This window comes from Amblyomma americanum, chromosome 1 (genome assembly GCF_052857255.1).
Source record: "Amblyomma americanum isolate KBUSLIRL-KWMA chromosome 1, ASM5285725v1, whole genome shotgun sequence".
NCBI lineage: Eukaryota > Metazoa > Arthropoda > Arachnida > Ixodida > Ixodidae > Amblyomma > Amblyomma americanum.
This window is the reverse complement of record NC_135497.1, coordinates 388,698,504-388,725,357: the sequence shown is the minus strand read 5'-3', so window position 1 is coordinate 388,725,357 and position 26,854 is coordinate 388,698,504. Positions and strand designations below refer to the sequence as shown.

The 26,854-nt window shown below is 46.6% G+C and overlaps 1 protein-coding gene across 1 annotated transcript; it reads left to right on the top strand.

The window, feature by feature from the left end:
* Positions 1-4,958: 4,958 nt before the first annotated feature.
* Positions 4,959-5,672, top strand: LOC144123080 (uncharacterized). The gene has a single exon (XM_077655986.1). The coding sequence runs from the start codon at positions 4,959-4,961 to the stop codon at positions 5,670-5,672; it is 714 nt and encodes a 237-aa protein (XP_077512112.1).
* The last annotated feature ends 21,182 nt before the right edge of the window (positions 5,673-26,854 follow it).

Sequence of the window (26,854 nt, the reverse complement as noted above, 5' to 3'; positions counted from 1 at the left end):
ACAGGTGGCACTAAAAGGAATGTTCTGAGGTCAGGGCGATTAAAATATAGATTTTGGAATAGGCACAGCCGTGAAATCTTCCTTCGATGCGCTAATGATTCAAGGTTAATGGATGATTTAATGGCACTAACGCTAACCCGTCTATCATATTGGGAATAGATGAAGCGAGCCGCCCGGTTCTGGATGCTTTCAAGTGATTCAATTAGATATTGCTGGTGAGGGCTCCATGTTGCGCTGGCATATTCAAGTTTCGGTCTAACGTACCCCTCGTAGGCAAGTTTTCTAATGGAACTGGAGGATAAAAAGAGGGAACGCTTAATGAAACCAAGTGTTTTGGATGTCTCTGCCACTAATTTCGTGATGTGTTCAGACCAGTTGAGTTTGTCGGTTATAACAACACCTAAGTATCGGTATGATTCAACACGTGAAATGGCAGTGGAGTTTAACGAGTATGAATAGTTAAAGTTGGAATGCTTTCGGGATATTTGCATGCTCTTGCATTTGGATCTGTTTAGGTAAAACATCCTATGTAATGCATTTCTGCCTTATTTCTCATTGTCTGGCTCCTGCTACAAAACACTATGAAGCTGCTCCAAATCGAATTTTTACCTGCTACAGAGCCTGCTTCAAAATTCTCTTGGCAATTCCCACCACTGCATACAACTTGGAATCCACGGCACTTGCAGATTAAGTAAAAAAGTTCAGAACGACGCACATGCTGAAGTATCAGCTTTAGTTTTGAAGAAATTGTTCTGCATATTTCAGTTTGGCAGGGAGGCAATGACGCACTTTTGTGGCCAAGGATATCGGGAGGAAAATCATAACAGCAACTCGTGAAATTACTAGCCTGGAAGGCGAAATTCCCAACAACAAAAAAAAATTTAGGAAGAGAGCATGAGAAAATATGGCCAAAGCCAAGACAACGAATGCCAACACCTAACACAGCTATGACAATAACAATGTTGAAAGCAAAATTTATGAAGCACTGAAAACAGGTTAAAATTAAGAAGACATGTGTCAGGCAACAATTAACAAGGCCAAAAGTTGATGGCACAGCTAAAAAAATAAATTGAAAAATTTTATGGCAGGGTTGAAGGTGCCTTAGCAATGCATTTAAATGGAAAGGTTAAGAAAACTGGGCCCAAGTATGATGTCAAGAATCATATTTATCCACTGAGAAAAAAGAAAGTCCTTTTGCAGAATTCAATGCACATGGTAACAAAGCGCTAAAGACAAGGACAGAAGAAAGAAAGACGGACATTACGAACGCTAGACATCAACTGGCTTTATTCCAGAGAGACACATTCAATATACAGGCAACCAAGTACAACGGATCACACCCTAAAGTGCATGTGCAACGGCACCTTCTCGTTCAGGAAATGTAATTCTTTGGATGACAAAGATAACGTTGGGTTGCTTACGCACGACTGTCGTTCCAAGTGAATGAGGAATGCTTCCAGTATTTCGCGTTCCTTCTGGTCTGAACTTGCAAAAATTACCCTAGTCTGATTATAAATCAAGATGGCTCTAGTGAGGATGAATATCCCATCTGTGCAATAAATTTTCGTTTTTGAGCGCGTCCACTGGTGTTTTTTTTTTTCAGACATGCAATTTGTGGGGTCAATTTACATTCGCGTGAACTTTTTTTTCGGACATGCGATTTGGGGGAGTTGACTTAAAATCGTGTAATACGGTACATGGATTCAGGTGCTCGCAAAAGCCAAAAAGCGCTGTGCAGAATCCAGGAGTTTTGTGGTATGTAATTTGGCAACCTCTGGTCATGGCTTCCCCTCGGTTATGCTGCTGGCAAAATCGGTGATAGCTATACTTCATTTCATACATAAGGTACAGCACAGTGAAAGGTACGGAAGTAGTCAGCACGGAAAAATGAAGGGAGGTGTGTTATTCAGTGCTTGTTTTGTGGCTGAGTGGTCTGAGGCTTGAGAAAGCAAAAGCGTGTCGTCAGCAATAACAGTGCATTTAATCAAGCTCATGACAAATGCCATGTAGGAAGCCTGTTGGCAAAGCATTTACTATGTTTTGCTCACCACAAGAAACGCACTACTTTTTGGTCGCGGATGCAGGCAGCGCAAACTAGAGTTCTAGCTTTAACAACGCTGCTCCTGATTTTTGAAACAGAGAACAAAACCCACAGGCCGCAGACGCAGACTGGCTCAGGTGCTCGGCTCTGTAACATTTAAAGGGACACTGAGGAGAAGCCTATCAATTTTTTTTTGTTAGCAATTTCTGATAGTTAGGCATTTCATGGCTTTGTTGCCGCTTGTCCGGGAGCGAAAGATGCATTTATTTCAAAGAAATTTGGATTCGAAGTTGAAAAATTTTTTCCCGCCGCTCCGATTCAAACTCGAGAACTCTTATGACGACACGGAGAACTCTTATGACGACACAGAACGGAGTGACGTGAAACGTGATGTAAACGGAGACTCCGTGATTTCTGGCGGCTAGCGGTGCGGTCTAGCACCTGCCGAAATGAAAGCTACCGCCGCCGCACGTTGAAGACATCTATCGGGGGGTCGCTACCGTCGCTTCGTTTACGTTTGCTCCGGCGTCTTGCCAGCGTTACGATGGATCCCGTTCCCGAACCCGACGACGTAGTTCTCGCAAAAACTCCGGCCTGCATTTCAGCGACCTCAGCCCCACAGAGCGTGCGATGATTTTGAGGGAGCACGGTTAGGTTAGGCGCCGGCGGGTGGTTTCCCCCTTCCTCAGAGAGCAGCCGTTGCAAACTAAATATCATAACCCCAGTGCGGGGAGTCGCAAGGGGCCAGGACAAGGTCGGCGCTTGCACCAATCGGAGCCTGGCCGGGGCTTTGGGGGCAACGGATTGTGGTTCCTTGAACGGCGCGGTTGCACGGCGCAGCAGGCGGCGTCGAGGTCTCCCACGGTTGCAAGGGCCAAGTTATTTATTTTTTGCCACAAAAAACAAATGGGCGCTCAAGGGCGGTCGCGTTTAAAGTCGGGGGCTTGAAACTAAAGCCGGCGCACGACGCTTCAACGGCTTCCGCTAGATCCAACGGGTCCACTGGATCGGGCTCCCTCGCCCACTTGCATGTACCTTCAGATATGTACTGTGAATGGATTAAATTATCCGAGCTCGAAAAGAACAGCTCCGCCCAACTGCCGCAGCTGTCGCACCTCCCCGCCAGTGCGGTTAGAGTCGCCGAAGCCGCCGAGCGCGTCGGCGGTCAAGCGCAGTTGGAGTGGAGTATAGAGGGTCTTCGCTTTGACCGACGTGACTTCGCCGTGCAGCGCGCGCGCGCGCGCCTCGCCGCAGCATACACGCGCCTTTAAGAGCCTGCGCTTAGCCGCTAACCGACGTATTCGGCGGCGGCATCCATGGGAGCCACTGAAACCCCCCGCCCACTCAATGAATAAAAGGAAAGAAGTCCTGTGCCGAGGTTCGGAATCGAACCAGGGCCTTCGGCGTTTGAGGCGGAGACGCTACCACTCCACCACGACGGCTCAAGATACAGCTGTCAATAAAGGCGCGTCTAGTGAATGCACTCTTCTGATGCAGAAATCTCCGCGCTTTCGCTAGGTATATACTGGCCTAACAGAGCTAGGCCATCAGCAATTTTCCTGAACTGCCTTTTACATTGTCTCCCAACCCTAATAAACGATTTCCGTCAAGTACTTTGAAGTTGAATGGCACAGCCGGGAATGTTTTGCCGGGCAAGCGTGCAAATACACAAGTGCTGCTTTGTACGATCACCGACCATCGTGCCATCATAGCTTTTCATCGACCATGGCGATCATCTGACAAGCCTTAACAAGCTCCTTCAAAGGTTAACTAGCACTTGAAGCGGCACTTGGAGTTCCTCTGCTGTTCGGCGCTTGTAAATCGAAGCGCGTCAAAAACAAAACCACGGGTCACGCAAAGGTCATACACGCGAAGCGCCATAACAAATCGAAACTCTCCTGGCCGCCTGTGGCGCCGCCAAGCATCCGTTTTCTTTGCTTCCAACATTCAGGTTGTCTTTTGCCTGCCTTCCTTGTGTGAAAAAAGTGCACGATTGGTTTTAAAACAAAGCTTACTTCAATATTGATCTGCCCAACCTACCTTTGTCAGCCTCAGAGATTCGCGACACCAAGTAGGATGGAAATTTCCTCCAAGGTGGCGTCTCTTGTCCTATGGCGTCACCACGCTTGTACTTGCGAGATTGGCCTGTGGTGGCGATACCTGTATTTTGGTTCTTGCTGTTTTCTACCTTACAAGAGCTTTGTTTTCAGTAAGAGCGGCGTTTTTGTGATCAGGAGCTGGTATTCTATCGATACAAGCCAACTTCAATTTCTCCTCAGTGTCCCTTTAAAAGGGGTGTACGCATAAGATGCGAATTGTTTGAAATGTTTGCTGGTGTCCGATAGAGCGTGCTCGAACTATGCTGCGGTGCTATTTATAGTTGTTTTTTTTTCTTCTGGAAGTTATAGCATTTGGGGTTTCACTTCCTGAAGCCATTCTTTTTCCCTAATCAGCATGGTTTCCTACATGGTCATTCGTGTGAGACGCAGTTGTTTGAATTAATAACCGACCTTCGTCATGCCGTGCACGCTAAATTAAGGATTGACTCTATATTTATTGATTTCGCGAAAGCATTTGGTAAGGTACCCCATTAGCGTTTATTACTGAAGCTCAATTCTCTCAACATTAACAAGCATTATTACCCGGATTACTAACTTTCTTACCAATCATTACCAATATGTCTGTAAATGGGTGTTGTTCTTCCCCAACCGTGGTAAAATCTGGCGTGCCGCAAGGCGCGGTGCTTGGACCAATTTTGTTACTGATCTACATTAATGATATAATGGAATTTATTACCTCTACTACTAGATTATTTGCTGATGACTGTGTTATATATAGACAGATTACCAACCCTGACGACAGTAATTCTTTGCAGACAGACCTGGACAGAATCACCACTTGGTGTGAACAGTGGCAAATGCAGATTAACGTCTCTAAAACAAGGACTATAACATTCACCATCAATAATCAGCTTCAAAATCACTGTTATTCCGTGAATAGTATTCCCATTGAGAATGCCTCCACAGTCAAATACCTAGGTGTTCATTTTTCTTCTGATCTAACTTGGAATAACCATATTGATGCAATTGTCAGTAAATCATCTAAAGCCCTTGGTTTCATCAGACGTCACTTGCACCAAGCGGATCCTGCCACCAAACCTTTAGCTTACACTACCCTCGCCCACTCAAAAATAGAATACGCATCCTTAATTTGGAACCCGAATCAATTGTACTTAATTCACAAACTGGAGTCAATACAAAATAAAGCAACGAGACTTATAACTAAGAACTATTCACGTCATTCCAGCATAAAGGCAATCAAAGTGTCGCTAAAGCTACCATCACTCGAAAAGAGAAGAATACTAGCACTATTATCACACTTTCACAGATTGTATCATAGTCACTCTTCATTCGCTTCATACTATATTAGACCCGCCCACCGTATCTTTCCGCGCTTAGATCATGCTCTCAAAATCGAACCCATGTTTGCACGTACCCACCTCTTTAGTCATTCACCATTGTTTCTTGCCGTTCATCATTGGAACAAGTTACCAGGTTATACTGTCTTCACCTTAAATCATGACGCCTTTGTGCAAAAACTAAAGTTTCTTTTACAAATCAATTCTGATTAGGAAGGCTTTATTCGTGCATATGCTCAACCTCGAATTTTCTATACTTTTTTTCGATTTTGGTTGTTGTTTTGGATTTGTGTTGCTTGTAGAACTATGTATAAAATATTGTTTATTTGTAACTGTACACCCCCTATATATTGCCTGAAAAGGGCTTTTAGGATATGTGAATAAACCCGTCGCGGTGGCTCAGTGATTAGGGCGCTCGGCTACTGATCCAGAGCTCTCGGGTTCGAGCCCGCACCTTCGCCTCCATCACGGACATCACCGAATGGTCCCAGCAACTACAAAGCGATGTCCGATCCGTAACTCGCCCCCTACCAGAGGACTGCCCAAGCGACACAACTGACTCCCGCCTCCTACATTTATGGGAAGCTAAAGCAGGCCTAGAGCGACGCTGGCAAAGGCAGCGTTGGAACCGGACACTTAAGCGCCGCCCCGCCCGTCTTAACAAAGAGATAGAGACGCACGCAGCAATTTTCTCATGCCAAAACTGGGAATCGCCATGCAACAAGCTAGATGGTAATAAGAGTATACCTCAGACCTGGAACCTCTTTAGGCACTTAATAGACTCCGCTCACTCTAAGGCTACCCAAAGACACAACCTCACCAAACTCATACATACTTCCGATACACCTCCACTGGAGCTCCTCCAAGAACTTCGCAATCAATACTTCCCCACATACCCCCCTGTAATACACCCGACTATACAGGCCTCCCTAACGACCACCTTGACCAATCCATTACAGAAGCAGAGGTCCAGGCTGAACTCCAGAGACTGAACACGTCCTCAGTCCCGGGCCCAGACGGGGCACATTACAAGGCACTCGGGAATCTCGACGCACAATCCATTGTCGCACTTACCGAATACTTTAATGATTGCTGGAAAATGGGTACCCTCCCACCGCAACGGAAAGAGGCCAAAGTCGTCTTCATACCCAAAGCGGGCAAACCTCTGCTCACCTCTAACCTACCTCAGACCCATCTCCCTCACATCTTCTGTTGGCAAACTCATGGAGCATGTACTGCAGACAAAGCTTTGCCAATACCTAGAAGGCAACAACCTCATGCCCACTAGCATGTTTGGATATCGTCCTGGGCTTTCTACACAGGACGTTTTCCTACAGCTAAAACATCACATTCTCGACTCGCAAACCTCCGACACCAAAGCTATTCTAGGGTTGGATCTCACTAAGGCCTTGGATAACATTGCACACTCAGCTATCCTCCAAAACTTTACGACCCTGGGAGTCGGCAGCAGGGGGAACTACATCCGAGACTTCCTCAGTCACCGCACAGCCACGCTTACTTTCGGCGACCACCGCCCCCCAGGTGTCACGCTGGGAGCACGAGGTACGCCCCAGGGAGCCATCCTCTCCCCTATTCTCTTCAACACAGCACTCCTTCACCTACCTCGACAGCTAGCTCAAATCCCTAACATCCGTTGTAGCCTCTATACCGGCGACATCACTCTCTGGGCAAACCGCGGCAGTGAAGCCGAAATAGAAGAATACCTACAATTGGCCCTAACCGCCATCGACACATATGTACGGGAGCGTGGCCTGACCTGCTCGTCTTCAAAATCCGAGCTCTTTCTCTACCGGCCCAAACAACACGATTCAGTCAATACACCTATATCCTTCACCCTAGGTACCGACCCTATCCCACTAGTAGACAAAATCCGCGTGCTTGGGCTCGTTTTTTACTCCCATGGCACGCACGGACAGGTCATAAAGACACTCCAAACACACGGTCAACAGACCAACCGACTGATTCGCTGCATAGCGAACCGCTGGGCTGGCCTCCGCGAGTGACACACGACTCGCCTCACCCAGCCTTACGTCATAAGCCACACCACATATGCCCTTCCATACCTACCCCTCAAACAGAAGAAGAGAGACCGGGTAAATGCGCTGCTGCGAAGTTTCACGAAAACCTCTCTACGTCTTCCCCCAGCACATCAAACGACCGACTCTTTTAACTCGGTGTCCACAACACCTTTGAGGAACTCGCAGAAGCTACCCCTTTACGCATAAATATCCCGCCTATCCAACTCAGAGGCTGGCCGCGCTTTATTGTCCCAATTAAACCTTACCCCAACTACACACCCTACCGAGGGGGTCCGTCTTTCTCCCATCCTCCGCTCTAACCTCAACGTACCTCCCGTCCCCAAGAACTGCACCCTGAACGGGACAGGGACCGCAGAGTAGCAAGGGCTCGGGCCCTCCACAAACACTATGGCGATGACCATGAGGTGGTCTGCGTGGACGCAGCGGAGTACACGTCAGGCTCCCGTATGGCCCTGGCGGTAGCTGACAATCAAGTAAAGCTTCTGAACTCCAGCTCAGCCATCACCAATTCTACCACAGAGGCAGAAGAGGCAGCCATCGCGCTTGCTTTCATTTCTACATCTGCCACAAAAATTACCTCTGACTCTAAATCTTCCATTCTCATCTATGCCAATGGCTACATATCCCGTGCTGCTGCTCATTTACTACGCTTCTGGCAGCCCCTATAGCCCTCATCTGGACGCCAGCACATGCCAGCCTCCCTGGCAACGAGGAGGCTTATTCCTTAGCCCGAGGTCTCACATTCAGGGCGGGAGTCGAGCCCCTTCTAAGGGCCGAGGAGCGCCTGCTCTCCTTCCGTGATATTCTCTCGTACTACCGGGAAGAACGAAGAGATGACGCACCCCCTGCCCCATCGCTCACCATAGCGCAGGCCGCACACTGGCGACGACTACAAACTCGGACTGCTCCATACCCCATACTACTGCATGCCCGATACCCAGACCAATTCCCGTCGTCATGCAAACTTTGCGGCAGACCAGGAGGCTCTACATATTCTGCTCACATGCCCAACCTTCCCTCATCCCCCATCACCGACCGTGGCGGAGTCTTACTGGGAGACTCTTATGACCGAAATCTCTCCTCTAGACCAGCACCGGCTCATCTCCAGCGCTCTGAAAAGGATTGCCCTCCAATTAAGGGCTATCCTCCGCTTTGTAGGGGTGCCTCCTCACAGTGAAGGAGCATCCAAGTGCCATGTAGGGGCTCCACCATTTACATCGCTCGCAATTAAAGTTTCCACCACCGCCAGAAACAGTGTGCACGAGAACGCACAATGCACATGCTTTGTATGCGGAGCTGAACCATTTCAGGGGCCCCTCGCTGCCATTACTCTTTTTATTTTAATGATTTTGAACAGCCGTCTGTAAGAAGTATTTAGAGGGGTGACACGTGCTTCTCACCCAACTGTAACCTAACACCTCCCAACCCAAGAATGCTGTCTGTGCACTCGTATGCACAGCTTCTACTTTTCCTCACACAGAGCGAGACCACTCGAAGGTGGAAATAAAAGGGACGCAGCAAAGGCATAGTGCTTTGCTGTCAAATTTTATCTTAACAGTAGGCATGAGTCTAGCCAACAGCTCCACTGTACACAAGATAAGCACATATTTAAAAGGCAAGCCCTTTTAACAGTGAAGGCAGTACTTTCCACCAAGTGGAAGCTCAAATACTGGACATTGTCAAAAAGCTCCGTTGCTGCGGAATAACGCTTCAGCACACAAAATGTGGAATTGCCACATCAGCAAAACGAAATGATCAAAAGCATGGATATTTAAGCAATTTTTACAGTACACTTGCGTTTCAACCCTGTGACATGCAAGCCTTATCGCATGCACATTGTACAGTGACAAAAGTTACATGAATGAAAAGCATACAAGTCAATAACATGCATTTGTGCACATGTGTATTCAGTTCATGTTCAGTCTTTCTATAACAATGGTGTCTTAACTCTTAGATGTCGGTGCTTCCCCACATATGCTTGAGCCTTTCATGCCAACCTCTGCACTTGCTACAAAAGCTAGCTAGGTTTCAAATAAAGCACGTCTCTGTCTGAGCTAGGCAGTCGGGAGTGGAGTGGCCATAGTCCGTTTGGCTTACATTTAGCGGTGTGCTCCTTGGCTGAAAACACGCTACTTAAGTTAGTGTCACGCACAGCCGACGCTAATTCATGCAGTAGTATTTCTGCCTCAGAGCCTCTGCTGGCTTACATAACACTGAAGCTCCGTGCTGCCATGGTAAATATAGCATTCCATTGTGCAATAGGCCTCATCTTGCATCGTCCGGTCAGCTCTGGAAGCTCATGATAACCAGCGGTACCAGCTGATTATCACACACTTGCGCACTGAGTTGTGGCTCAAATCCTGAAGCACTTCCATTGGTGACAGCGCCTCTCTGTCATGATTAGTAAATCTTTATTCGCCTGGCGATACTCTTGTTGTGACCTTGTCCAAACCTCAGTCCTTCGGTTCGAGGCATGCTGCTGCTACAGCTGGTGTTGCTGCCTGAACCAATACCGTTGTGCTGCAGCCCACATGTCTTGCTGTTTCTATTTCGAGTGAAAACTAGTTGTTCCTTTAGGCACCCATGATTGGCAAATAGCCCATATAATCACGACTAAATTTCAGTTGTCTGGCAACGCCTTGGCTGTGGCAGCACTTGAACATGACTTCTCCGTCTCAGGATCTCCTCATCTAGCTATCTCTGATACAAGCTGGTTGGGCGCCACAGCTAGGCTTTGGTGTTGCCGCCTGAACCATGCAGGTTGCATCGCAACCTACTTGACGTGCTGTTTTCACGTTAGTCAGCAATGGGCGACGACACTGGGCACCTGCTCTTGGCGAGCAGCTCGTGTCGCCATGCACCTGCCGTTCTGTGCCTTCAGTGACCTCGCAAATTCAAACTGTCTGCTCCTATGTACCATCACCGCTCATTATTTTTGCTCCTTCACTCTCAAAAACGATATTGCAATTGGTGATGACTATCCTTTTCTTTTCACCTAGTGCAGCAGAAAAGTGTGCGTGAACTGGTATAACAGCACGGGCAATTTGAATTTGATGCTGTAGGCACTGCAGCACATCATCAGTGTATATTACGTTACCACCGAGCTTCCTATGTGCTTCATGCACTTAATTTGTCTTAAGTGGAAAAAGTGCCAGATTGTTTTGCGCTGCAGGGTTTTTAAAAAAATTACTTTTTCTTCATTGCCAAAACTGATATGGCACAGTCTTGTCCATGGCTTTGAAGTCCTCATTGCCACTAACCCCCAGAGTATGTAAATTTCAAAAATTGGTAAAATTAGTTAATTATTTAGATAAGAATACAATTTTAAAGATGGCATCTGCCACAGCTGACAGTGTTTTTCTGAACAATTTTTTTCCATTTCAGGCTCCATATTCTCGAAAATTTTTGATAGTGTCTCCTCATGTAGCAGTACGTGTTAACACTATACTTTAATATTATGGTTGCTTATGTTTTGAGATTATACATGCAGTATTATTCAGTATTGTTCATAGCTTAATACTCGTGCTTCCCAACTTTTGCAATTTTACTGCATCTTTCATGTTCTAGAAGACCCCCTCTTCTCCCAACAGTCCCGTGCTTTTGGACCTTTTCCTGTATTGCTTTTACTGTAATTATGATTTGTGAGACTGTGCCTTCAAAGATGTTATATGACTTTGTGCAGGTGATCTAGAATATGTACGCAGGAAAACATGCTGTTTTCGGCCTGGGACGCACGGGAGCGGAGCTGCGCAGTTTTTTCAAGTTTTCGACATCAAAACGAGTGAGTGGACAAATCTCCTTTCACACTTCAGTTCCATAAAGATAACGCGGACCTAGCGACGCAAACCGCATCGAAATCGGACTAGAATTGGCTGAGAAAAGTGTCTTATTTACATCTGCTAGTCACATGGGAGGCCTGGGCCTAATCGGACTTGAAGAGTGACTGAGACCTCAGGAAACAAGCGGCAGCGCGGGGAAAAAAATACTCGTGGAAGATCAGAATACCCATAGCGAAGACCGATTTACTAAAAGGAATCAGTGGAATCGTCAATTTCTGGAGATATCAGCCTCCGAACTCATCAAGCAGCGGCGGCTTCCCCAGACGTGGGCGCGGCCATCTTACGCCGGCCACAAATATCAGCGAAAGCAACAATAACTTTTGAAGTACATAACCGATATTCATCATTGACCACTTGTTTTGTTCAAAAAAATACGGGCAATCCCGCTGTGCCGTTGGTTTTCATGTAGGCGCTCTAGAAGTTGAAAAACGAGGCCGATGACGTCAAACCCAAGGTTTTCCATGTACGGTGTTGCCAGACTTTCAGTGGATTCCGCTAGGTTTGGTAATTTTTGAAAAAAAAAAAGTCCCAAATCGCTGGAAAAAATATGCTCTGAAAAGAGAAGACAAAGAGTGGAAGGTTTATCACCAATTCAAGAACGAAGACCGCAATTTGACGAAATTATACCGAGTTAAGATTTCCCAAAAAGCGGAAAATCTAATAACTCGGCAACGGGTGCTCTCACAGATTGCTATAGCCCCTCGTTGTAATCAGGGGAGTGAGGCCCACAGTTTGACACCTGTTTGAAGCGTCTAACTCATACAGCTTTTGAGAAATCGAACCCACGACTTGTATATGGACCTCCTTCACCCCGCGACGTCACGAAGACGCGGTGGCGCTGATGTCAGCAGCGACTTTCGCATGGTAGGCAAAACAGCTACGGCCAGCCGGTGCCTACCGCAGCTGCTGCAGCTACCGGCGGCTACATATCATGCCTGCGCACTGCAGAAGCCGCATGTATTGATCAGCTGCGTCACTGTTTGATCCACGTAGTAGCATAAAAGGAAATTTAAATTAGCCCCGATAGGCTCCTCGCGATAAATACCGCATTAGTAAACTGGCTAACGGGGAATGGGCTGCGGTACTAAAGCGCGAAGTCTGGGAGTCGATCGGCACTGCCACTCAATGTACTTAATAGCATGTAAGTTACCGCTTTCATTCACCTGAACATCAGCATAGTACGCTTATAACTGCGCACGAAAAAAAAGCACGTAGCTAGCTGCGCACGCATTTATCACCTTGAGCCGGTGTGCACGGGGCCCCCGCCGGCAGGTTCACTCGCCCCAAGGAGTGCGTTCTTTTGTTAATAGCACAGCATGTTTTAATGGCACGTTTTATGGCATTTGATATTTACTAGAAAGTGTTTCTTAATATGACAGACGTAATTATTTAATTCGAGTAGAAAGAAGTCTGGTAAGTTCATGCGCGGTCACGTTGGCTTGCTTAGAATAGCGTACCTTAAGTGTGCTAAAAGCAACATGCTTTTTCATTGCATCATGCATGTGTCATGTTTCATGATGCAGTCCATGACCGCGAAGCTTGTTTGGAAAGAAGCAGCCGCAGGCGTGCTACTAACAGACGTGTCGAGATTGAGAGGGGGTGCGGCAATGAAAAGTATTTTCGTTATTTATGCACGCGATATGAAAATAAATTTGGTGCAAATATGAAATTGCTACGCTAGTTTCGGTAATGCCTTTTATTTTTAGCTATACCTGGTGCAGTTCTTGGGTAATTATAATTAACACCCTCGTCAAGTCACCTCAAGGTCTTAACAAATTGAGTAGAAAGTGCGCAAATATTTTTTGCCAGCATGTTTACAAAGCCTTTTTCTGTATATGACGCTATTACTTCTTTTTTTAGATGATCATGTACTTATGCATTAAGGACAGTTAGCGGGCCAGTTGGTACATGATCTCACCGAAAAAACAGCGCGCTTACACGGGACACGAGAACGAGCGCTGTGTGTGTGCGTGTCTCCTTTCTCGTGTCCCGTGTAAGCGTGCTGTTTTTCGATGTACTTATGCATGCATAGTTACGTGAAAACGTTTCTTACAAAAATAATGGACATAATACTGTACCTGTAGGAAAAAAAATCGAGAGATAAATTACATTCCTCAACGTCTCAGGAATCGTTTGCGACAAATAGAATCATTCTATTTTCATGCGTTACGAAATTACGAAGGTGTGAGTGATGCCAATCGCAGAAAATGTGAAAGGTCAGAAAACGAACCTTATAATTAACGTTTATTTCCTCGTTTTTGGCCTCTTCGCTTGCGCTTTGGTCAAAGAAATGCGGCCCTGAACACAAAGAAAGCATCAAAGGAATTACCTCACAATTTTCGACGACACCGCATCTCGAAAGCGTACTTTATAAATTTCTACTGAATATTTTGCTATAATTTTTCGTCACGAAACAGAACAACCCGGACTAAGAAAGAAAATAATTCCAGAAATCAAAAATTTTCACCAAATCGACCAGTTTAACAAGGGGAGAAGTCGGCCTGGCTGGTGCTTAAGCGGGACAGCTAGAGGAGAGTAAGTACACGACGCAGTCCCCACTTTTCGCACAGCACGACACCTACGTATGTCAGCAGACGGTGAGCGCACGTCTGCTCCGCCGAAAGATCGCCAGCACATCCTCTCACTACTGTCCCGAAGCGAAATCATTCTGGCTAGAGCAAAGTGCCAAAAGCTTCCTATTTTATTCAATGCCTAGCGTAGAAATTAACGGCAGAAACGCTTTCTGTTTACTACTAACCATATACACAGTGGCGAACTATTTCTCTGAATACGCCGCACGTGGCCAATGCGAGCTCGTGTACTTCAAGAAATTACTAAGCTGTAAACATCAATCATTGTTGTGATTCGCAGAAACTGAAAACGCGCCTACAAACCTTGAAAACCCGTGCTCAACACCTCTCCGCGACGACACTCCCTGGCCTTTTGCCTACCACGAGCTCGCTAGCGACTGCAGCGCCACCTCGTTAGTTTACAAACATGCAGGAGGTCTATAGGTCAACTGCACAAGGTGGTCAGACGATAACCTAAATCAACCAAATTTGGCGAAATTGCGATGAAATCGTCCTAGAGGCTGGAAAAAATCGCTGGTTGTTGAGAAAGTGCTAGAGGCCATCAATTCAAGGAGAAGAGAGCAAACCAACCAACAGAGGCAATACGAAATTGCTTTTTCGAGAACGGACTGAACACATCATACCGTCGAGTGGCCAGACGTCGGGTCATGAAGGCAATGAGTGCAAGCGAAGAATTTTTGTACTCAAGCAACGAGAGTGTGACGGATACGACTACAGGAGACCAAAGCATGAAACAAGACCGTAAGAAGAAAAAAACAAAAGAAGGACACAAAGGGAAAAGACAAGATGACCTCTCCCACCAAAGACAAAGGGAGCTCGGAAAGTTGGAGAGGGCCACCTCATCTTGTGGACAACGGAAGAGGGAGAAGTCAACAGGAATTCAGCAACACCATGCGATTCCAGATGAGGACGACGAGGAAGACCAGAACCAAGAGCTCGGGAGCAATTGGGGGCACAGCACCACGACTGCAATGGAGCGCTCACCGATGTTGCTCTTTCTGGTGGCCCTTTTTCTCGGCGCGTCTCTGGAGGCACAGTCCGCAAAATCCTGCGCGATCTCTACCGGGCATGATGGACGCGAAAACTGGAAGCGGTCGCCGCTTCTGGACAGCTGCCACCGCCTCTGCTGGCAACCGGGATGGACCACACGTGTCGACGCTATCACCACAGGATGCACAGTATATCAACCACCATTTCACCGCGCCCCGCTGGGGCACAGCACCACGACTGCAATGGAGCGCCCGCCGATGTTGCTCTTTCAGGTGGCCCTTTTTCTCGGCACGTCTCTGGAGGCACAGTCCGCAAAATCCTGCGCGAGCTCTACCGGGCATGTTGGACGCGAAAACTGGAAGCGGTCGCCACTTCTGGACAGCTGCCACCGCCTCTGCTGGCAACCGGGATGGACCACACGTGTCGACGCTATCACCACAGGATGCACAGTATATCAACCGCCATTTCACCGCGCCCCGCTGGGGCACAGCACCACGACTGCAATGGAGCGCTCACCGATGTTGCTCTTTCGGGTCAGTTACCTTGACTGCTCCTACTGCCGCGTAAGGAGCGACAATCGTTTTCTTATTGTGGTGTTGTGCCCCAGTGAGTGGTCTGTTGCTTTCATGAACTGTGACAAGTTTGTAAAAGACCTGCTGTGTAGAATCCTATTGCTTCTGTCAGGAGATGTTGAATCGAATCCTGGCCCGGGAGCGGATGAAGTTCTAGCAACTGTCTTGCAAACTGTGCAAAGAATTGAATTAGGCCAGGATGATATCCGCAACGACCTTCGCGCTTTAAAGAATTGGCAGGCGTCCGTTGATGTCGAGTTGAGACAGCTGTCAGCTCGAATTCGGGTGCTAGAGGTGGACACTGCTGCTCTAAAAAACAGTAGTGCTTCACCAGTTCAGGCGCCCGAGGTTGCTCTCGAGATCTCGGACAAGTTAAAGTCTATCGAATCGCGCTGCGAAGACGCCGAAAACCGTCTACGCCGTTCCAATCTCCTTTTCTTCGGCCTACCTGACACCTCTGACGAAACCTGGTCATCCGCTGAGACAAAAGTAATAAACTTATGCTCGGAAACCCTCGGTGTAACAGTCGAGCCGTCTCAAATAGAGCGCGCACATCGCCTCGGGATATACCAGGAAGGCAAATGCAGACCTGTCATTGTTAAATTTGCACTTTTCAAAGACAAACAGCTCGTTCTGGAAAAGGGGCCCAAATTCAAGAACACAAATTATGCTGTTCGAGAAGATTTTTCGTTAAAAACACGAATATCAAGGAAACACCTACTTGATTTTGCGAAGTCACAAAACGCCACGTATAAACTTAGCGTAGACAGACTGCACATCGGTGACGTCACCTTCGTATTTGATAATGCATCTGGGAGCGTCATTCGATCTACAAGATAGCTCACAAGGGAAAAGATAGCTGGTACAATCGATCATTCAAACTCTACTTGTCGTAATCACACGCCATCACGATTACACTTATCATGCACTAATATGCGTAGTTTGCTACCCAAACGTGTTGAACTATGTTCATACCTGGATAACAGTGAGTGTGACATTTTAGCATAAACTGAAACGTGGCTTAATCCTGATATTTCTGACACTGAGGTACTGCCCGATACCAACGAGTACATAATCTTCCGCAAAGATAGAGAAAACAAAAGAGGAGGAGGTGTCCTAATAGCCGTCAAGAAGCGTATAGCATCTCATCTTGTTAATTTACCCAGTCCCCTTGAAATTATATGGATCTGCATTACGTCATCATTCGTTAATTCAATAATAGGTGCATGTTACAGACCACCAGATAGCTCCGCTGCTTTCATATCTCACTTGCGCGATAACCTCAGTGCCATAAGGACCAAGTTTCCTAAAGCTAATATATTTCTGATGGGGGACTTCAATTTCCCGGACATTGACTGGTCTAACCTCACCTCTGACTCTCGCTGTTCTAAAGACTTCATCGACTTAACTTTAGATTTTTCTTTAACTCAGTTAGTAAACCAGCCTACACGCGGAACGAATATTCTTGACCTTGTTTTGACTTCATGCCCCGACAATTCAAGCATCGTCTCTACTAGTGAGGGATTCAGTGACCATCTGATTCTTAATTTTGCAGTTAGCATTCCATCACATACGCGGCATCTAACGTCTAAGCTCATCTTCAACTATAAAAAAGCTGATTGCAAAGCTCTTAACGTTGGTCTGCAAGAATTTTGCTCCTCGTACCTTTCCACTTTCTCTTCCCGTACCGTCAATGAAAACTGGACCTTATTTAAAGTAAAGTTGCTGTCATTAATGGTTGCTCACGTACCACAAACTTCATTTCGGGTCAACATTTCTAAGCCATGGTATCATAGGTCACTTCGCAGAATTAAGAATAAAAAGAAGCGCTTATTTAAAGCAATGAAAAAATCTGGATCTCCCTCTCTGAAACTGCAACAGAAAGACTGCGAAAAACAATACTGCCGTGCCGTTCGTAAAGCGAGACATAAATTTTATTCTCATGATCTTCAATCCCTTATGCGCAACAACCCTAAAAAATTCTGGCGTACAATATCCCCAACTAACACTCATACCCAAATCGCTCTACAGGACAATACCGGAAATTTCATTACTGACGAAGAAAGTGCGACTATCTTTAACAATTATTTTACTTCAGTGTTCACCCATGAAGATCTTTCTAACATTCCTGCCACCGCCGAAGTCGACTACAGATATATGACCCCCATCGAATTAACTGTTGAAGGCATCGCGTCACTTATCAAAAACCTTAAAATGTCCACTAGCTCTGGTGTTGACGGAATCAACACCAAAATTCTTAAACTCACTATAAACTCGAGCAGCTTAATCTTGTATCACATTTTTCAGCAGTCTTTATCTACAGGTGAACTTCCGTTTGATTGGAAAATAGGCAAAGTCATCCCCGTGTTCAAATCCGGAGACAGAAGTAACATCAGTAACTACCGACCTATATCTTTAACCAGTATTGCATGTAAGCTCCTAGAACATATCATTGCTTCAAATGTTGCGCAGCACCTTGAACAAAACCGCTTTTTTTGCCCTCATCAGCACGGTTTTAGAAAAGGACTGTCATGCGATACTCAACTCATGTAATTTACGCACGAAGTTCTGACTAACATGAATGATAACCAACAGACTGATTGCATTTTCATCAACTTTTCTAAGGCTTTTGATCGGGTAGCACATTGTCGTTTAATTGCCAAATTCTCTGCTTTAAATATCGACTCATTAACGCTATCATGGATTAGAAATTTCCTCTCATTTCGCAAACAATTTACCAGTATAAATAATTGTTCATCCTCTCTCTCTGAAGTATCGTCCGGTGTTCCCCAGGGCAGTGTCCTGGGCCCGTTACTATTTTTAATATATATTAACGATCTGCCAACCGACATTACCTCTAACATCCGTTTGTTTGCTGACGACTGTATTATTTACCGCAGAATTTCTAATCAAACCGATCATATCGCTTTACAGAAAGATCTAGACCATATAACAAACTGGTGTTCCATGTGGCTAATGCCGGTCAACACTGATAAGTGTAAATTAATGACTTTCAGCCGTAAACTTTCAAACTCTTCTTTCACCTACTCGCTCAGCAGTAATCATGTGACAACAGCGTCCTCATATAAATATCTCGGCATTCACCTAAATCGAAACCTTTCCTGGTCGACACACATTAATAAAATTACAGCTAAGGCTTCACGAACCCTTGGATACTTAGAGCGTAATCTTCATGGTGCACCATCTGACACTCGAAAACTAGCCTACCAGACGTTTGTCCGCCCACAACTAGAATTTGCATCACCCATCTGGTCACCTCACCAAGCGTATCTAACACGTAATCTCGAATCTATACAGAACCGTGCTGCACGCTTCATCGCTCGTGATTATAACCGGCATTCCAGCGTCACTAAGATCAAGTTATCGCTATCACTTGAGTCTTTAGAATCACGTCGTACCGTAGCCCTTCTTTGCTTATTTCATAAAATGATTTTCAGTCTTCACAGTCACACCTTACCTTTGTCACGGCCATGTCGCACATCTCATCGCCTCCATAATCATAGCGGCTTTACGCGTATTTTTGGTCATACAAAACCATTCAACATGTCTGCTCTCCCACGTGCCATAAACTATTGGAACAGCCTTCCTGACGATGCTACTAATACCAGAAATCCTGCTACATTTCGTGATAAAATAACCGCAATCTTCGCCTAGTTGTCTCAGTTCTGTGTATTCTTGCGAAAAATGTTTTATTGCTGCTTAGAGTGAACTAACTTGTGCAATTTTTAGCCTCTCTGTCAAATCGTGATCCATTTCCATGTTGCCACATTTTGAAACACGTAATTATTGTGTGTTGTATTACTTTATTTGTATTCTTCTGAGTGCCTCTTGCTAACTATTGTATAAAGTTTTTCTTCTGTCCTTATTTTCGGTCCTTATTTTGTGTGTTTTTTTTTGCGCTGTTCTCTAACTTCTATGTACTGCCCCACTCACACAATGCTCCAATGTAAAGGAGCCTGTGAGTAACTTGAATAAATAAATAAATATCATGATAGAAGGCATGACACTGGGCGGGCTGACTTCGAGCTTGGCACTTGGCAAGATTACCAAGCTTGGCGGGATAACAAGGTCCGTGGCTTGGCTACCCTCTCCACGCTACTCTGCCAGCTGGTACTTTCCTGCAGCCCACCGACCAGGCCAGCTCATCAATGGCTGCTGTCAGCCACAACTTTCTGATCATCCTCAGCGCCTGTCAGCACAACCAACACGTCCGACTGTGATGGGTCGGTAGGGTTTCATGAAAGGTGCCCATGCTCGGGCTCCCAGTGCGGCAAGACTACACATTAGGAACCTCTTCTCTTCTTTCCTTCCCCCCACTCCACCATCACTGCCCAACGTCACCTGCTGCATCTGCATCACTCTCATGCTGTGGTGCTGGAGCAACACGAAGTAGGCATGCTCAAGCAACGTTCGTCAGAGTTGCCACCTACTGGTGCCACAAGGGATACTACGCAACCATGGCGGCAGTATGTGTGTGAAGTTCCTGTTCAATAATTTCACTATTGAAATTAACACGTTACCTACCCACTTAGGTGCTTTCCATGGCCAGAACAGCCAGCACAGTGTTCTGAAAATGGTGCCCCGCTCATGCGGGTACCACAGACAAAATATGCCGGTGCATGGCCCCAGCATGCATGTGCATGGTGATGTTTGCATGTATTTCTTAAAATAAACGCGTTATTTGTACATTCGTGCTCCTTTTTCTTGCTTAGGCAGTGCTTGACTCAGTTTATTTGCAAGCGACAAGCGATGCTACTCGCAGTAGTAGCACATGCTGCCGTCACATACCTTTATTATCGCTTGTGGCTCAGAAATGGTACCCACATGTGTAGGGTACCATTTTAGGCACACTGAGCTGTGTTTTCACTGCTTGGCCATGGAAGATGCCTAAGGGGGTAGGTAACACATTTTTTTTTCACGAACACTCGTGGCAACAGCCTGTGCTGATGCACGTGCGGATATCACAAAGTAGCAGTGCACACACACTGGCTATTTCACATATGGTAACAGGCGATGACTGCTCCAACCAACATTGATCTTGAGAGCCAGATGGCTTTGGCACTACTGTCGGGCAGCGAGGATTGAGGGGTGACATGAAGTGAGGTGAGCAAGGCAGTGGGAGGGGCATGAAAGTAAGCAGCAACGCTGACAGAGAGAGAAGGGGATGGTTTCCTTTTGGGACTGACTTGCTTCGAGACACTTCTGGTCTCGGAATCTGTGAGAGGCAAAGAGGAGGATGTGGGGAAGCAGAGGTGCGAGAATAAGCGGCAGTGTTCGAAGGAGGGTGGGGGAGGAAATATTTTGTTGTTGAATTTTAACGGCGCTACGGCAGCTTTGGTCAAAGAGTGCTTTTTTTAACACAAGGTGTAGTCACAAACCCATTTTCGAAGCATTTCACTCCACACCACCAAGGCAGTGGAAAACCTGTCTTGTAATTTTATCACCGGTGGGTACCCGGCAGCACTGTGGATTTAACCCCACACCTCCTGCACCCGAGCCAGATGCGAAGGGAAGGAAGAGAGACTGCAGCTGTTGCTTTTTAGGGAGTCTAGAAAGGGTGATAGTCAAAGCTAGGGTTAGCACATAGTGTGGCAGCACTGAGTAAGCCCGAGCATAGTACCGTTCACGAAACCCTGCCTCTTGGGCGTGCTGTGTCCATTGTAGAACATTCATTTTCCTGCTGTAGGCTTCTTTTTTTGTCCTTTATGCACTTCCTTGCGAACTTGATTCATGTTCCTGCCACGCTAATACATATGTTTTATGTGTGTGTAGATGCACTGTCTGCCTGAGACTGTCGACTGAAGCTTCACAGTATCATGCCAGCACAATGCCATTGTGGTGTTACCAAATAAATTTGAATTAAACATGTACCAACCAGCTCAAGTTTGCACTACATTCTTGAAAGACATCTAAATCTGGAACACTTGTTCTACAGTGTAAAATGCACACTGACAAAGCTGGCCATGATTTAGATGAGTCCCAACTCCCAGACGAGTCCCATACAGATGTTACGAATAACCCCGAGGCTCTGAATAATCCTAGGTCCCCGATAAATAATGGGGCCCCGTTCAATTCGGGGGCCCCGTTCCATTTGGGGGCCCCAATCCTGACCCTCGAATAATCCTGCATATAGGTCCTGTTACATAATCCCGGTTTCTGAACCCGTTCAAACCTATGCACATTTTTTCAGTGGGGTACGAGCCGGAAGAATGTGCAGTTCGGGAAGAACAAAGGTGGGAGGCTTACCATGGTCGTCGGTTGTCCCGCCACTCACGGGTAGGAGTGGGTACCAGGGGCAGGCGAAGTGGGTTCCTCGGCGGTCCGTGGCGAGAGATGTTCTCCCGCGCAATCACCCTCTTTATTGTTTTGTCGAATACCACTCGGAGTAGCAATTGTTTTCTCTCCTTATGAACATTGCAGTGTTGTTCACCTGTCTCTGTGTGAGCGAGCAGCGCACGTATACACGGCGTTGCGGCGGAGCGTTGTCCTCCTTCCCCCTTACCCCTGCGTCGCGGTGGCATACAGGAACGGGAGGAGGAGTGGGAGTGTCCACCTCCGCTGCCGGGTGACTCGCGCTCGTCGCCTCGTGGTGTTAGCGCGCTTGCCGCGGGCTGGCGTGGAAATGGTCGATCCTCGATGACGCACTGGGACCCACTGACTCATGGTGACCGCTGAAAGAACCCTCTAAGCCACATGTGATAGCTGATATAAGTTCAGGCGCATGGGCAAAATGTAGGAGTCTTGATAAGCGCTATATAAGCAGGGGCGTCTGTGAATAAAGCTCACTTTCGCTCCTGCCCTGGCTGCCTGTGTTCGTGTCTTTCCTCGGCCACGATGGAACATTACCCTCTCATCCTAGCAAAGAAGTAGAAGAAACATTTTGCCTACGGAGGCTAAGACCCCGATGTGAGAGCTGTAGTGTATAAAGTAGAGCGCTGCTGATAGACGTGTGATGAAGCTGGTTGAGTGAGACTCCTGTGAAAGCAGAAATATTAAGTCTTCAATAAATTCTCTACAAGCGCCCTTTTTTTCTGGATAATTTCCAACATCCCGTGGAATACAAAAAGCTTTCGACAAAGGGGGTGAAGGGTGCTCTGAAAGGCAAGGCAGGCCTGTGTGACCGAGCCCCTCCGGACTAACGTTCATAAAGCTAAGAAATTTGTCAGTACGGAGGAGGGCCGAATTTGAACAAGTTGCCTCAGGAAAATGTTGTACTGGGGCCTAAACGACATATATTATGATACTGCTAGCTATAGTTCAGGTGTGACGGGTCAAGGCTTCGCTTTTGCACTGTGGCAAGGGGGTAAAAAAGCTTCAATTTTTTGTCGGCAACTTGAGTTACCTATTTTGTTAGAATCAAGAGCGCAAGTTTTGAACTGTGTAGAGTGTATGTTTGCGGAAGTAACACTGCGCATGAAAAGCAATTCATGCAAGCGGAAAACTCCCAAAATCAGGACTGAAATGGGACAGTGCTAAAGCAGGATTGAAAGTCCCAGGAACATCGTCTGTGATTCGTAGCCACAAAAATTCCTGCTGGATTTCTTTGCCAAGTAAGCCCGGCTATATGACATTTTTTTCTTTCGTGCACAAGTTGCCCTAGTTCTGCAAAGGTGCCTATGTATGCAGAGCATTTCTTCAGTGAAGTGCACGATGATGTGAAGCAACAGAAGATGGCGTATACTCGCACAAGCTAGTAGCAGCCTCAGGTGCACCTCCTGTGGCACTGAATGCCAGCGGCCAGTGGCGTAGTTCTGCCTGGTGTGTGTGTTGGGAAGAAGCGCCTTTGACGCGGAAAGGCCACGATTCAAGCGTTTGCCAACTGCGAGAAAAGGTATTGCGCAATTATGCCACCTTTACAGAATCGCCCCTCGGGTCCAAGTTGTATGCTCCATCAGTTGCCAATTTGCGCTGTTTTGGCCGGCTGAAGAGTTTCTAGAAATATTTGCATTGCGCGAGAAGTTGGTGAAGAGCCGCAATGCTGGTTTCATTCTTGGACAAGTTTATTCACTTAGTACGAAATAAGGGTATCGTCTGTGGGCGCAAAGTACACCGTTCCTTTAATTATGCCGACAGCATACGAAACGTTTTTTTTTTTCTACTGGAACACGATATGCGGAGCTCTCACCCTATCACTAGGCAGTGCCAGCATGCTTTGAGACTGCAACTGGCACTCTGTATATTTTGAGGCCGGAGAAGGCGACCAGTGCCATGTCGCGGCCCTTCAAGAAAACATCGCTGCAACAAGAATAATGAAATGGTACCAGGAGAGTTTATTTTATCCTTTATCGTGTATACTGATTTCGGCGCGAGCTGCTTATTACAGAACTTAGGACTGATCACGTTTGTGGAACAACGCTGGAAGTCCGTCTTTGGATTTGAGAACAATGTCAAAGCACAGCTCCAATTCCTCGAATGGCTTCTTGGATTCCGCAGCATACTTGGACAGGATGCTTCCCAATACAATCTTGATTTCCAACATGACAAACTTCTTGCCTGAAAAACGTAAAAAGGGAAAAGAAGAAAAGGACGTGGTTTGAAGCTTGACAAACGGAGTTGCATGTGGAACATTAAACTGCTGCTGCAGGGTTAAAAATCTAAATCACCTCTTTTGTGTTGCCGTAGGCACGTGATTATATGATGTGTGCTGAGAGCCACTAGTGTTGATGATGAGGAACTTGTATGGCGAAAGGGCAGCTTTATCCCAAGAGCGCCATGGCTTAAAGCATTCTTTTCTCCACAAGACGGGGGTAAAATGCCCATTTCTCAAACAATAGGCAATCTACATTGTGCGACAAATCATTGCCTCCATTTTCGATGTAAAAATTTCAATGTTTTTAACGTTCCTAAATTACCGTGTGTCACTTCTGTGCTACGAATGTGCATTATTTTCCGGCATTTCGTGCGCATTGCTTGTTTCATTCCTCGTAAATTGCAGTCCGGTGGTAGTCTGTCAAAAAAATTTCAACATACACTTCATAGCCTGTCAGTTGCATAAAGAAATTTTTACAAGGTTTGACGATAAGCGTAGTTGTAGACAAAAATCAGGTTAGCGGCGAATTCAGAAACTTATTTTGCGAACTTGCCACTAACAGAAAACAACTGCTAGGTGGCGTACTAACAAAGTGCAGACGAGGGGTGTCGGGTAGGGAATGCTTGTCGCTTTTTACCAGGCTCAATGCAACGATGATGAACTTTTGAAGGCGCCTATAATACCGCCAGTAATCTCGAACACAGTAGAAGCTATTTTCCCGGTTACAATCGGTTCAGCGAAGGCTGGTCCCATTGCTTGTGGTAAACAAAGCGATGAGGCTGCGTGACGGCAGTGATAAACCAAGAACACGGAAAAAGAAACATTGGGAAGCTTCGCAGCCTTACTCACTCTGAGGGACACATGGTTTGCTAAAGGCGAGCAAGAAAAAAAAATTTCGGACAATTTTTGCCAACGCTTCAGCCAGTTTCGAATGTCAAAACCTTCCTGACCATTACTCGGGGACCTTTATGGATTTCCGCCCTTTAGAAGAGGCAGAACAGCCCGGTTCTCGAAGCTATCTGGCAATCTGGTATGGGTGATTTCTTTGGAACTTTTACACAGGCGAGAATATGTACATTTACATAAAGTTCATGCCGTTTTCAGCACGTTTTCCCGCTGCGCTTTGTCACAAAGCTTTGTACGCCTGCTTGTTTTACACTGGGGGTGATACTGTTATGGAATTGGCCGGGTGTACTACCGGGAACAGAAGTACCCTGGACGTGTGAGCGCTCGCAAAAAGCTTATTGCTGGCGACAATGTATTTTTTGTCGCTGTGTCTCTTATTCCTAGAAGGAGCAGTCCGAATGCATCCTGATAACGGTGTTCCAATCCTCCAGCCTGATACGCGAAGCAGCGCTCTGGCAGCCCTCGCAGCAGCGAGCTTCTGGTAAAGCTCAAAAAGAAATGCAGCTTGCCGGCGCCCCATCAGAGTGGCGACATACGTCGGGAAGAGCACCGACTTGTCGAATCAACATGTAGGCCGCTTCTCGCACCAATCCCAAGAGCAGACTGTTCCTGACGAGCACCCCTGGCGCGCGAAATGGAGAAGCCATTTTCGGACCACTAGGTCACGTGACACAGTCATACGGCCCTACATTTAAGCCAGCGGCGGCACTTCTCTACCTGGTAGTACATACATGACAACTTCTGCGCAATATCTATGCATGGACGTGTGCGCGCGACTGAAGGTCCGTGTGTGTGAATAAATGTGAGTGTGAACGCAAGCAATGCCAATGAGTGGGAAGGGATGCGGACGTCACACAAGGTGAATACGTGCTTAGCTGAGTGGGGAAAATCAGTCTCGGTAAATGAGCTTCAAAAGTGTCCCCCCCCCCCCATCTTTTTTTTGATGAGATGTGCATGGGCCTTCGACAGGCCATCTGGTCATCTCGCGTAACAGATGTAGCTGGCCACATAAAAATGCACGTGTTTGCGGAACTGATTTACTGCCACAGGGGAGCTCAGCACATCCACAGTTGTGTGTGCGGCCTATATAGCGCGGCGCTCGCATTTCCTGCTTGCCGTCCGAATCCCATGTGTAGTACACTTTACACCTGCAGATCGATACCCGCACAGTGGGCTGCCTTGCTATCCTCTGGGAGGAGTTTTTTTATATCACAAAATGGCTACATGTTCTTATAATTTCAAGCTGCAGCTTACGTAAGCTGCTCTTTTTCTGGTTGTGTGTCTAAGTTAACGCCAAGGGGGAAAAATCAATGATGGAGAGACATAAATGCGCGCCTCTTTGAGCGCCTCCAGAGCAGCTACTAATCTTGACGCGCCATCGTTCACCGCCAGAGAAACTTTCTTGGGAGACGGCAGTGCTGCCATGCTTTTCGCTATTCAAGAAAACTCGATACGTAAAAGCCGGAATGCTAACATGGTCACTCAATATTGAGAATATTTGCTTTATCATTTGCGGCCAGATTACGTCCTCTGAAAGACAAAGGCTCCCTCCCATTCTTTGCCAGTTATTCCTCTCTTGCGACAGCCGTGGCAAGCCTATCCCAGAACATTTGCTAATTTCACTCCCCATCAGAGGGTCTGCCTCTACCTGTTGTTTCCTTTCCCTTCAAGCCCTGTCTGTTACCCTAACAGACACCTCTTCGCATTGCGTGCACCTTCAATACTCCGTTTCTCACGCTTGATTTTCACTTAGACATCATTGAATCGAATTTCTCCTGTAATCAATGTCGCCCTATTTAGGCCCTCTAAATTCACCGCTGTAATTTTCCTTTCCAAAGCTCACTGTGGCAAATGCAATTCTAAATCTTTTTGTCAGCCTCCAACTT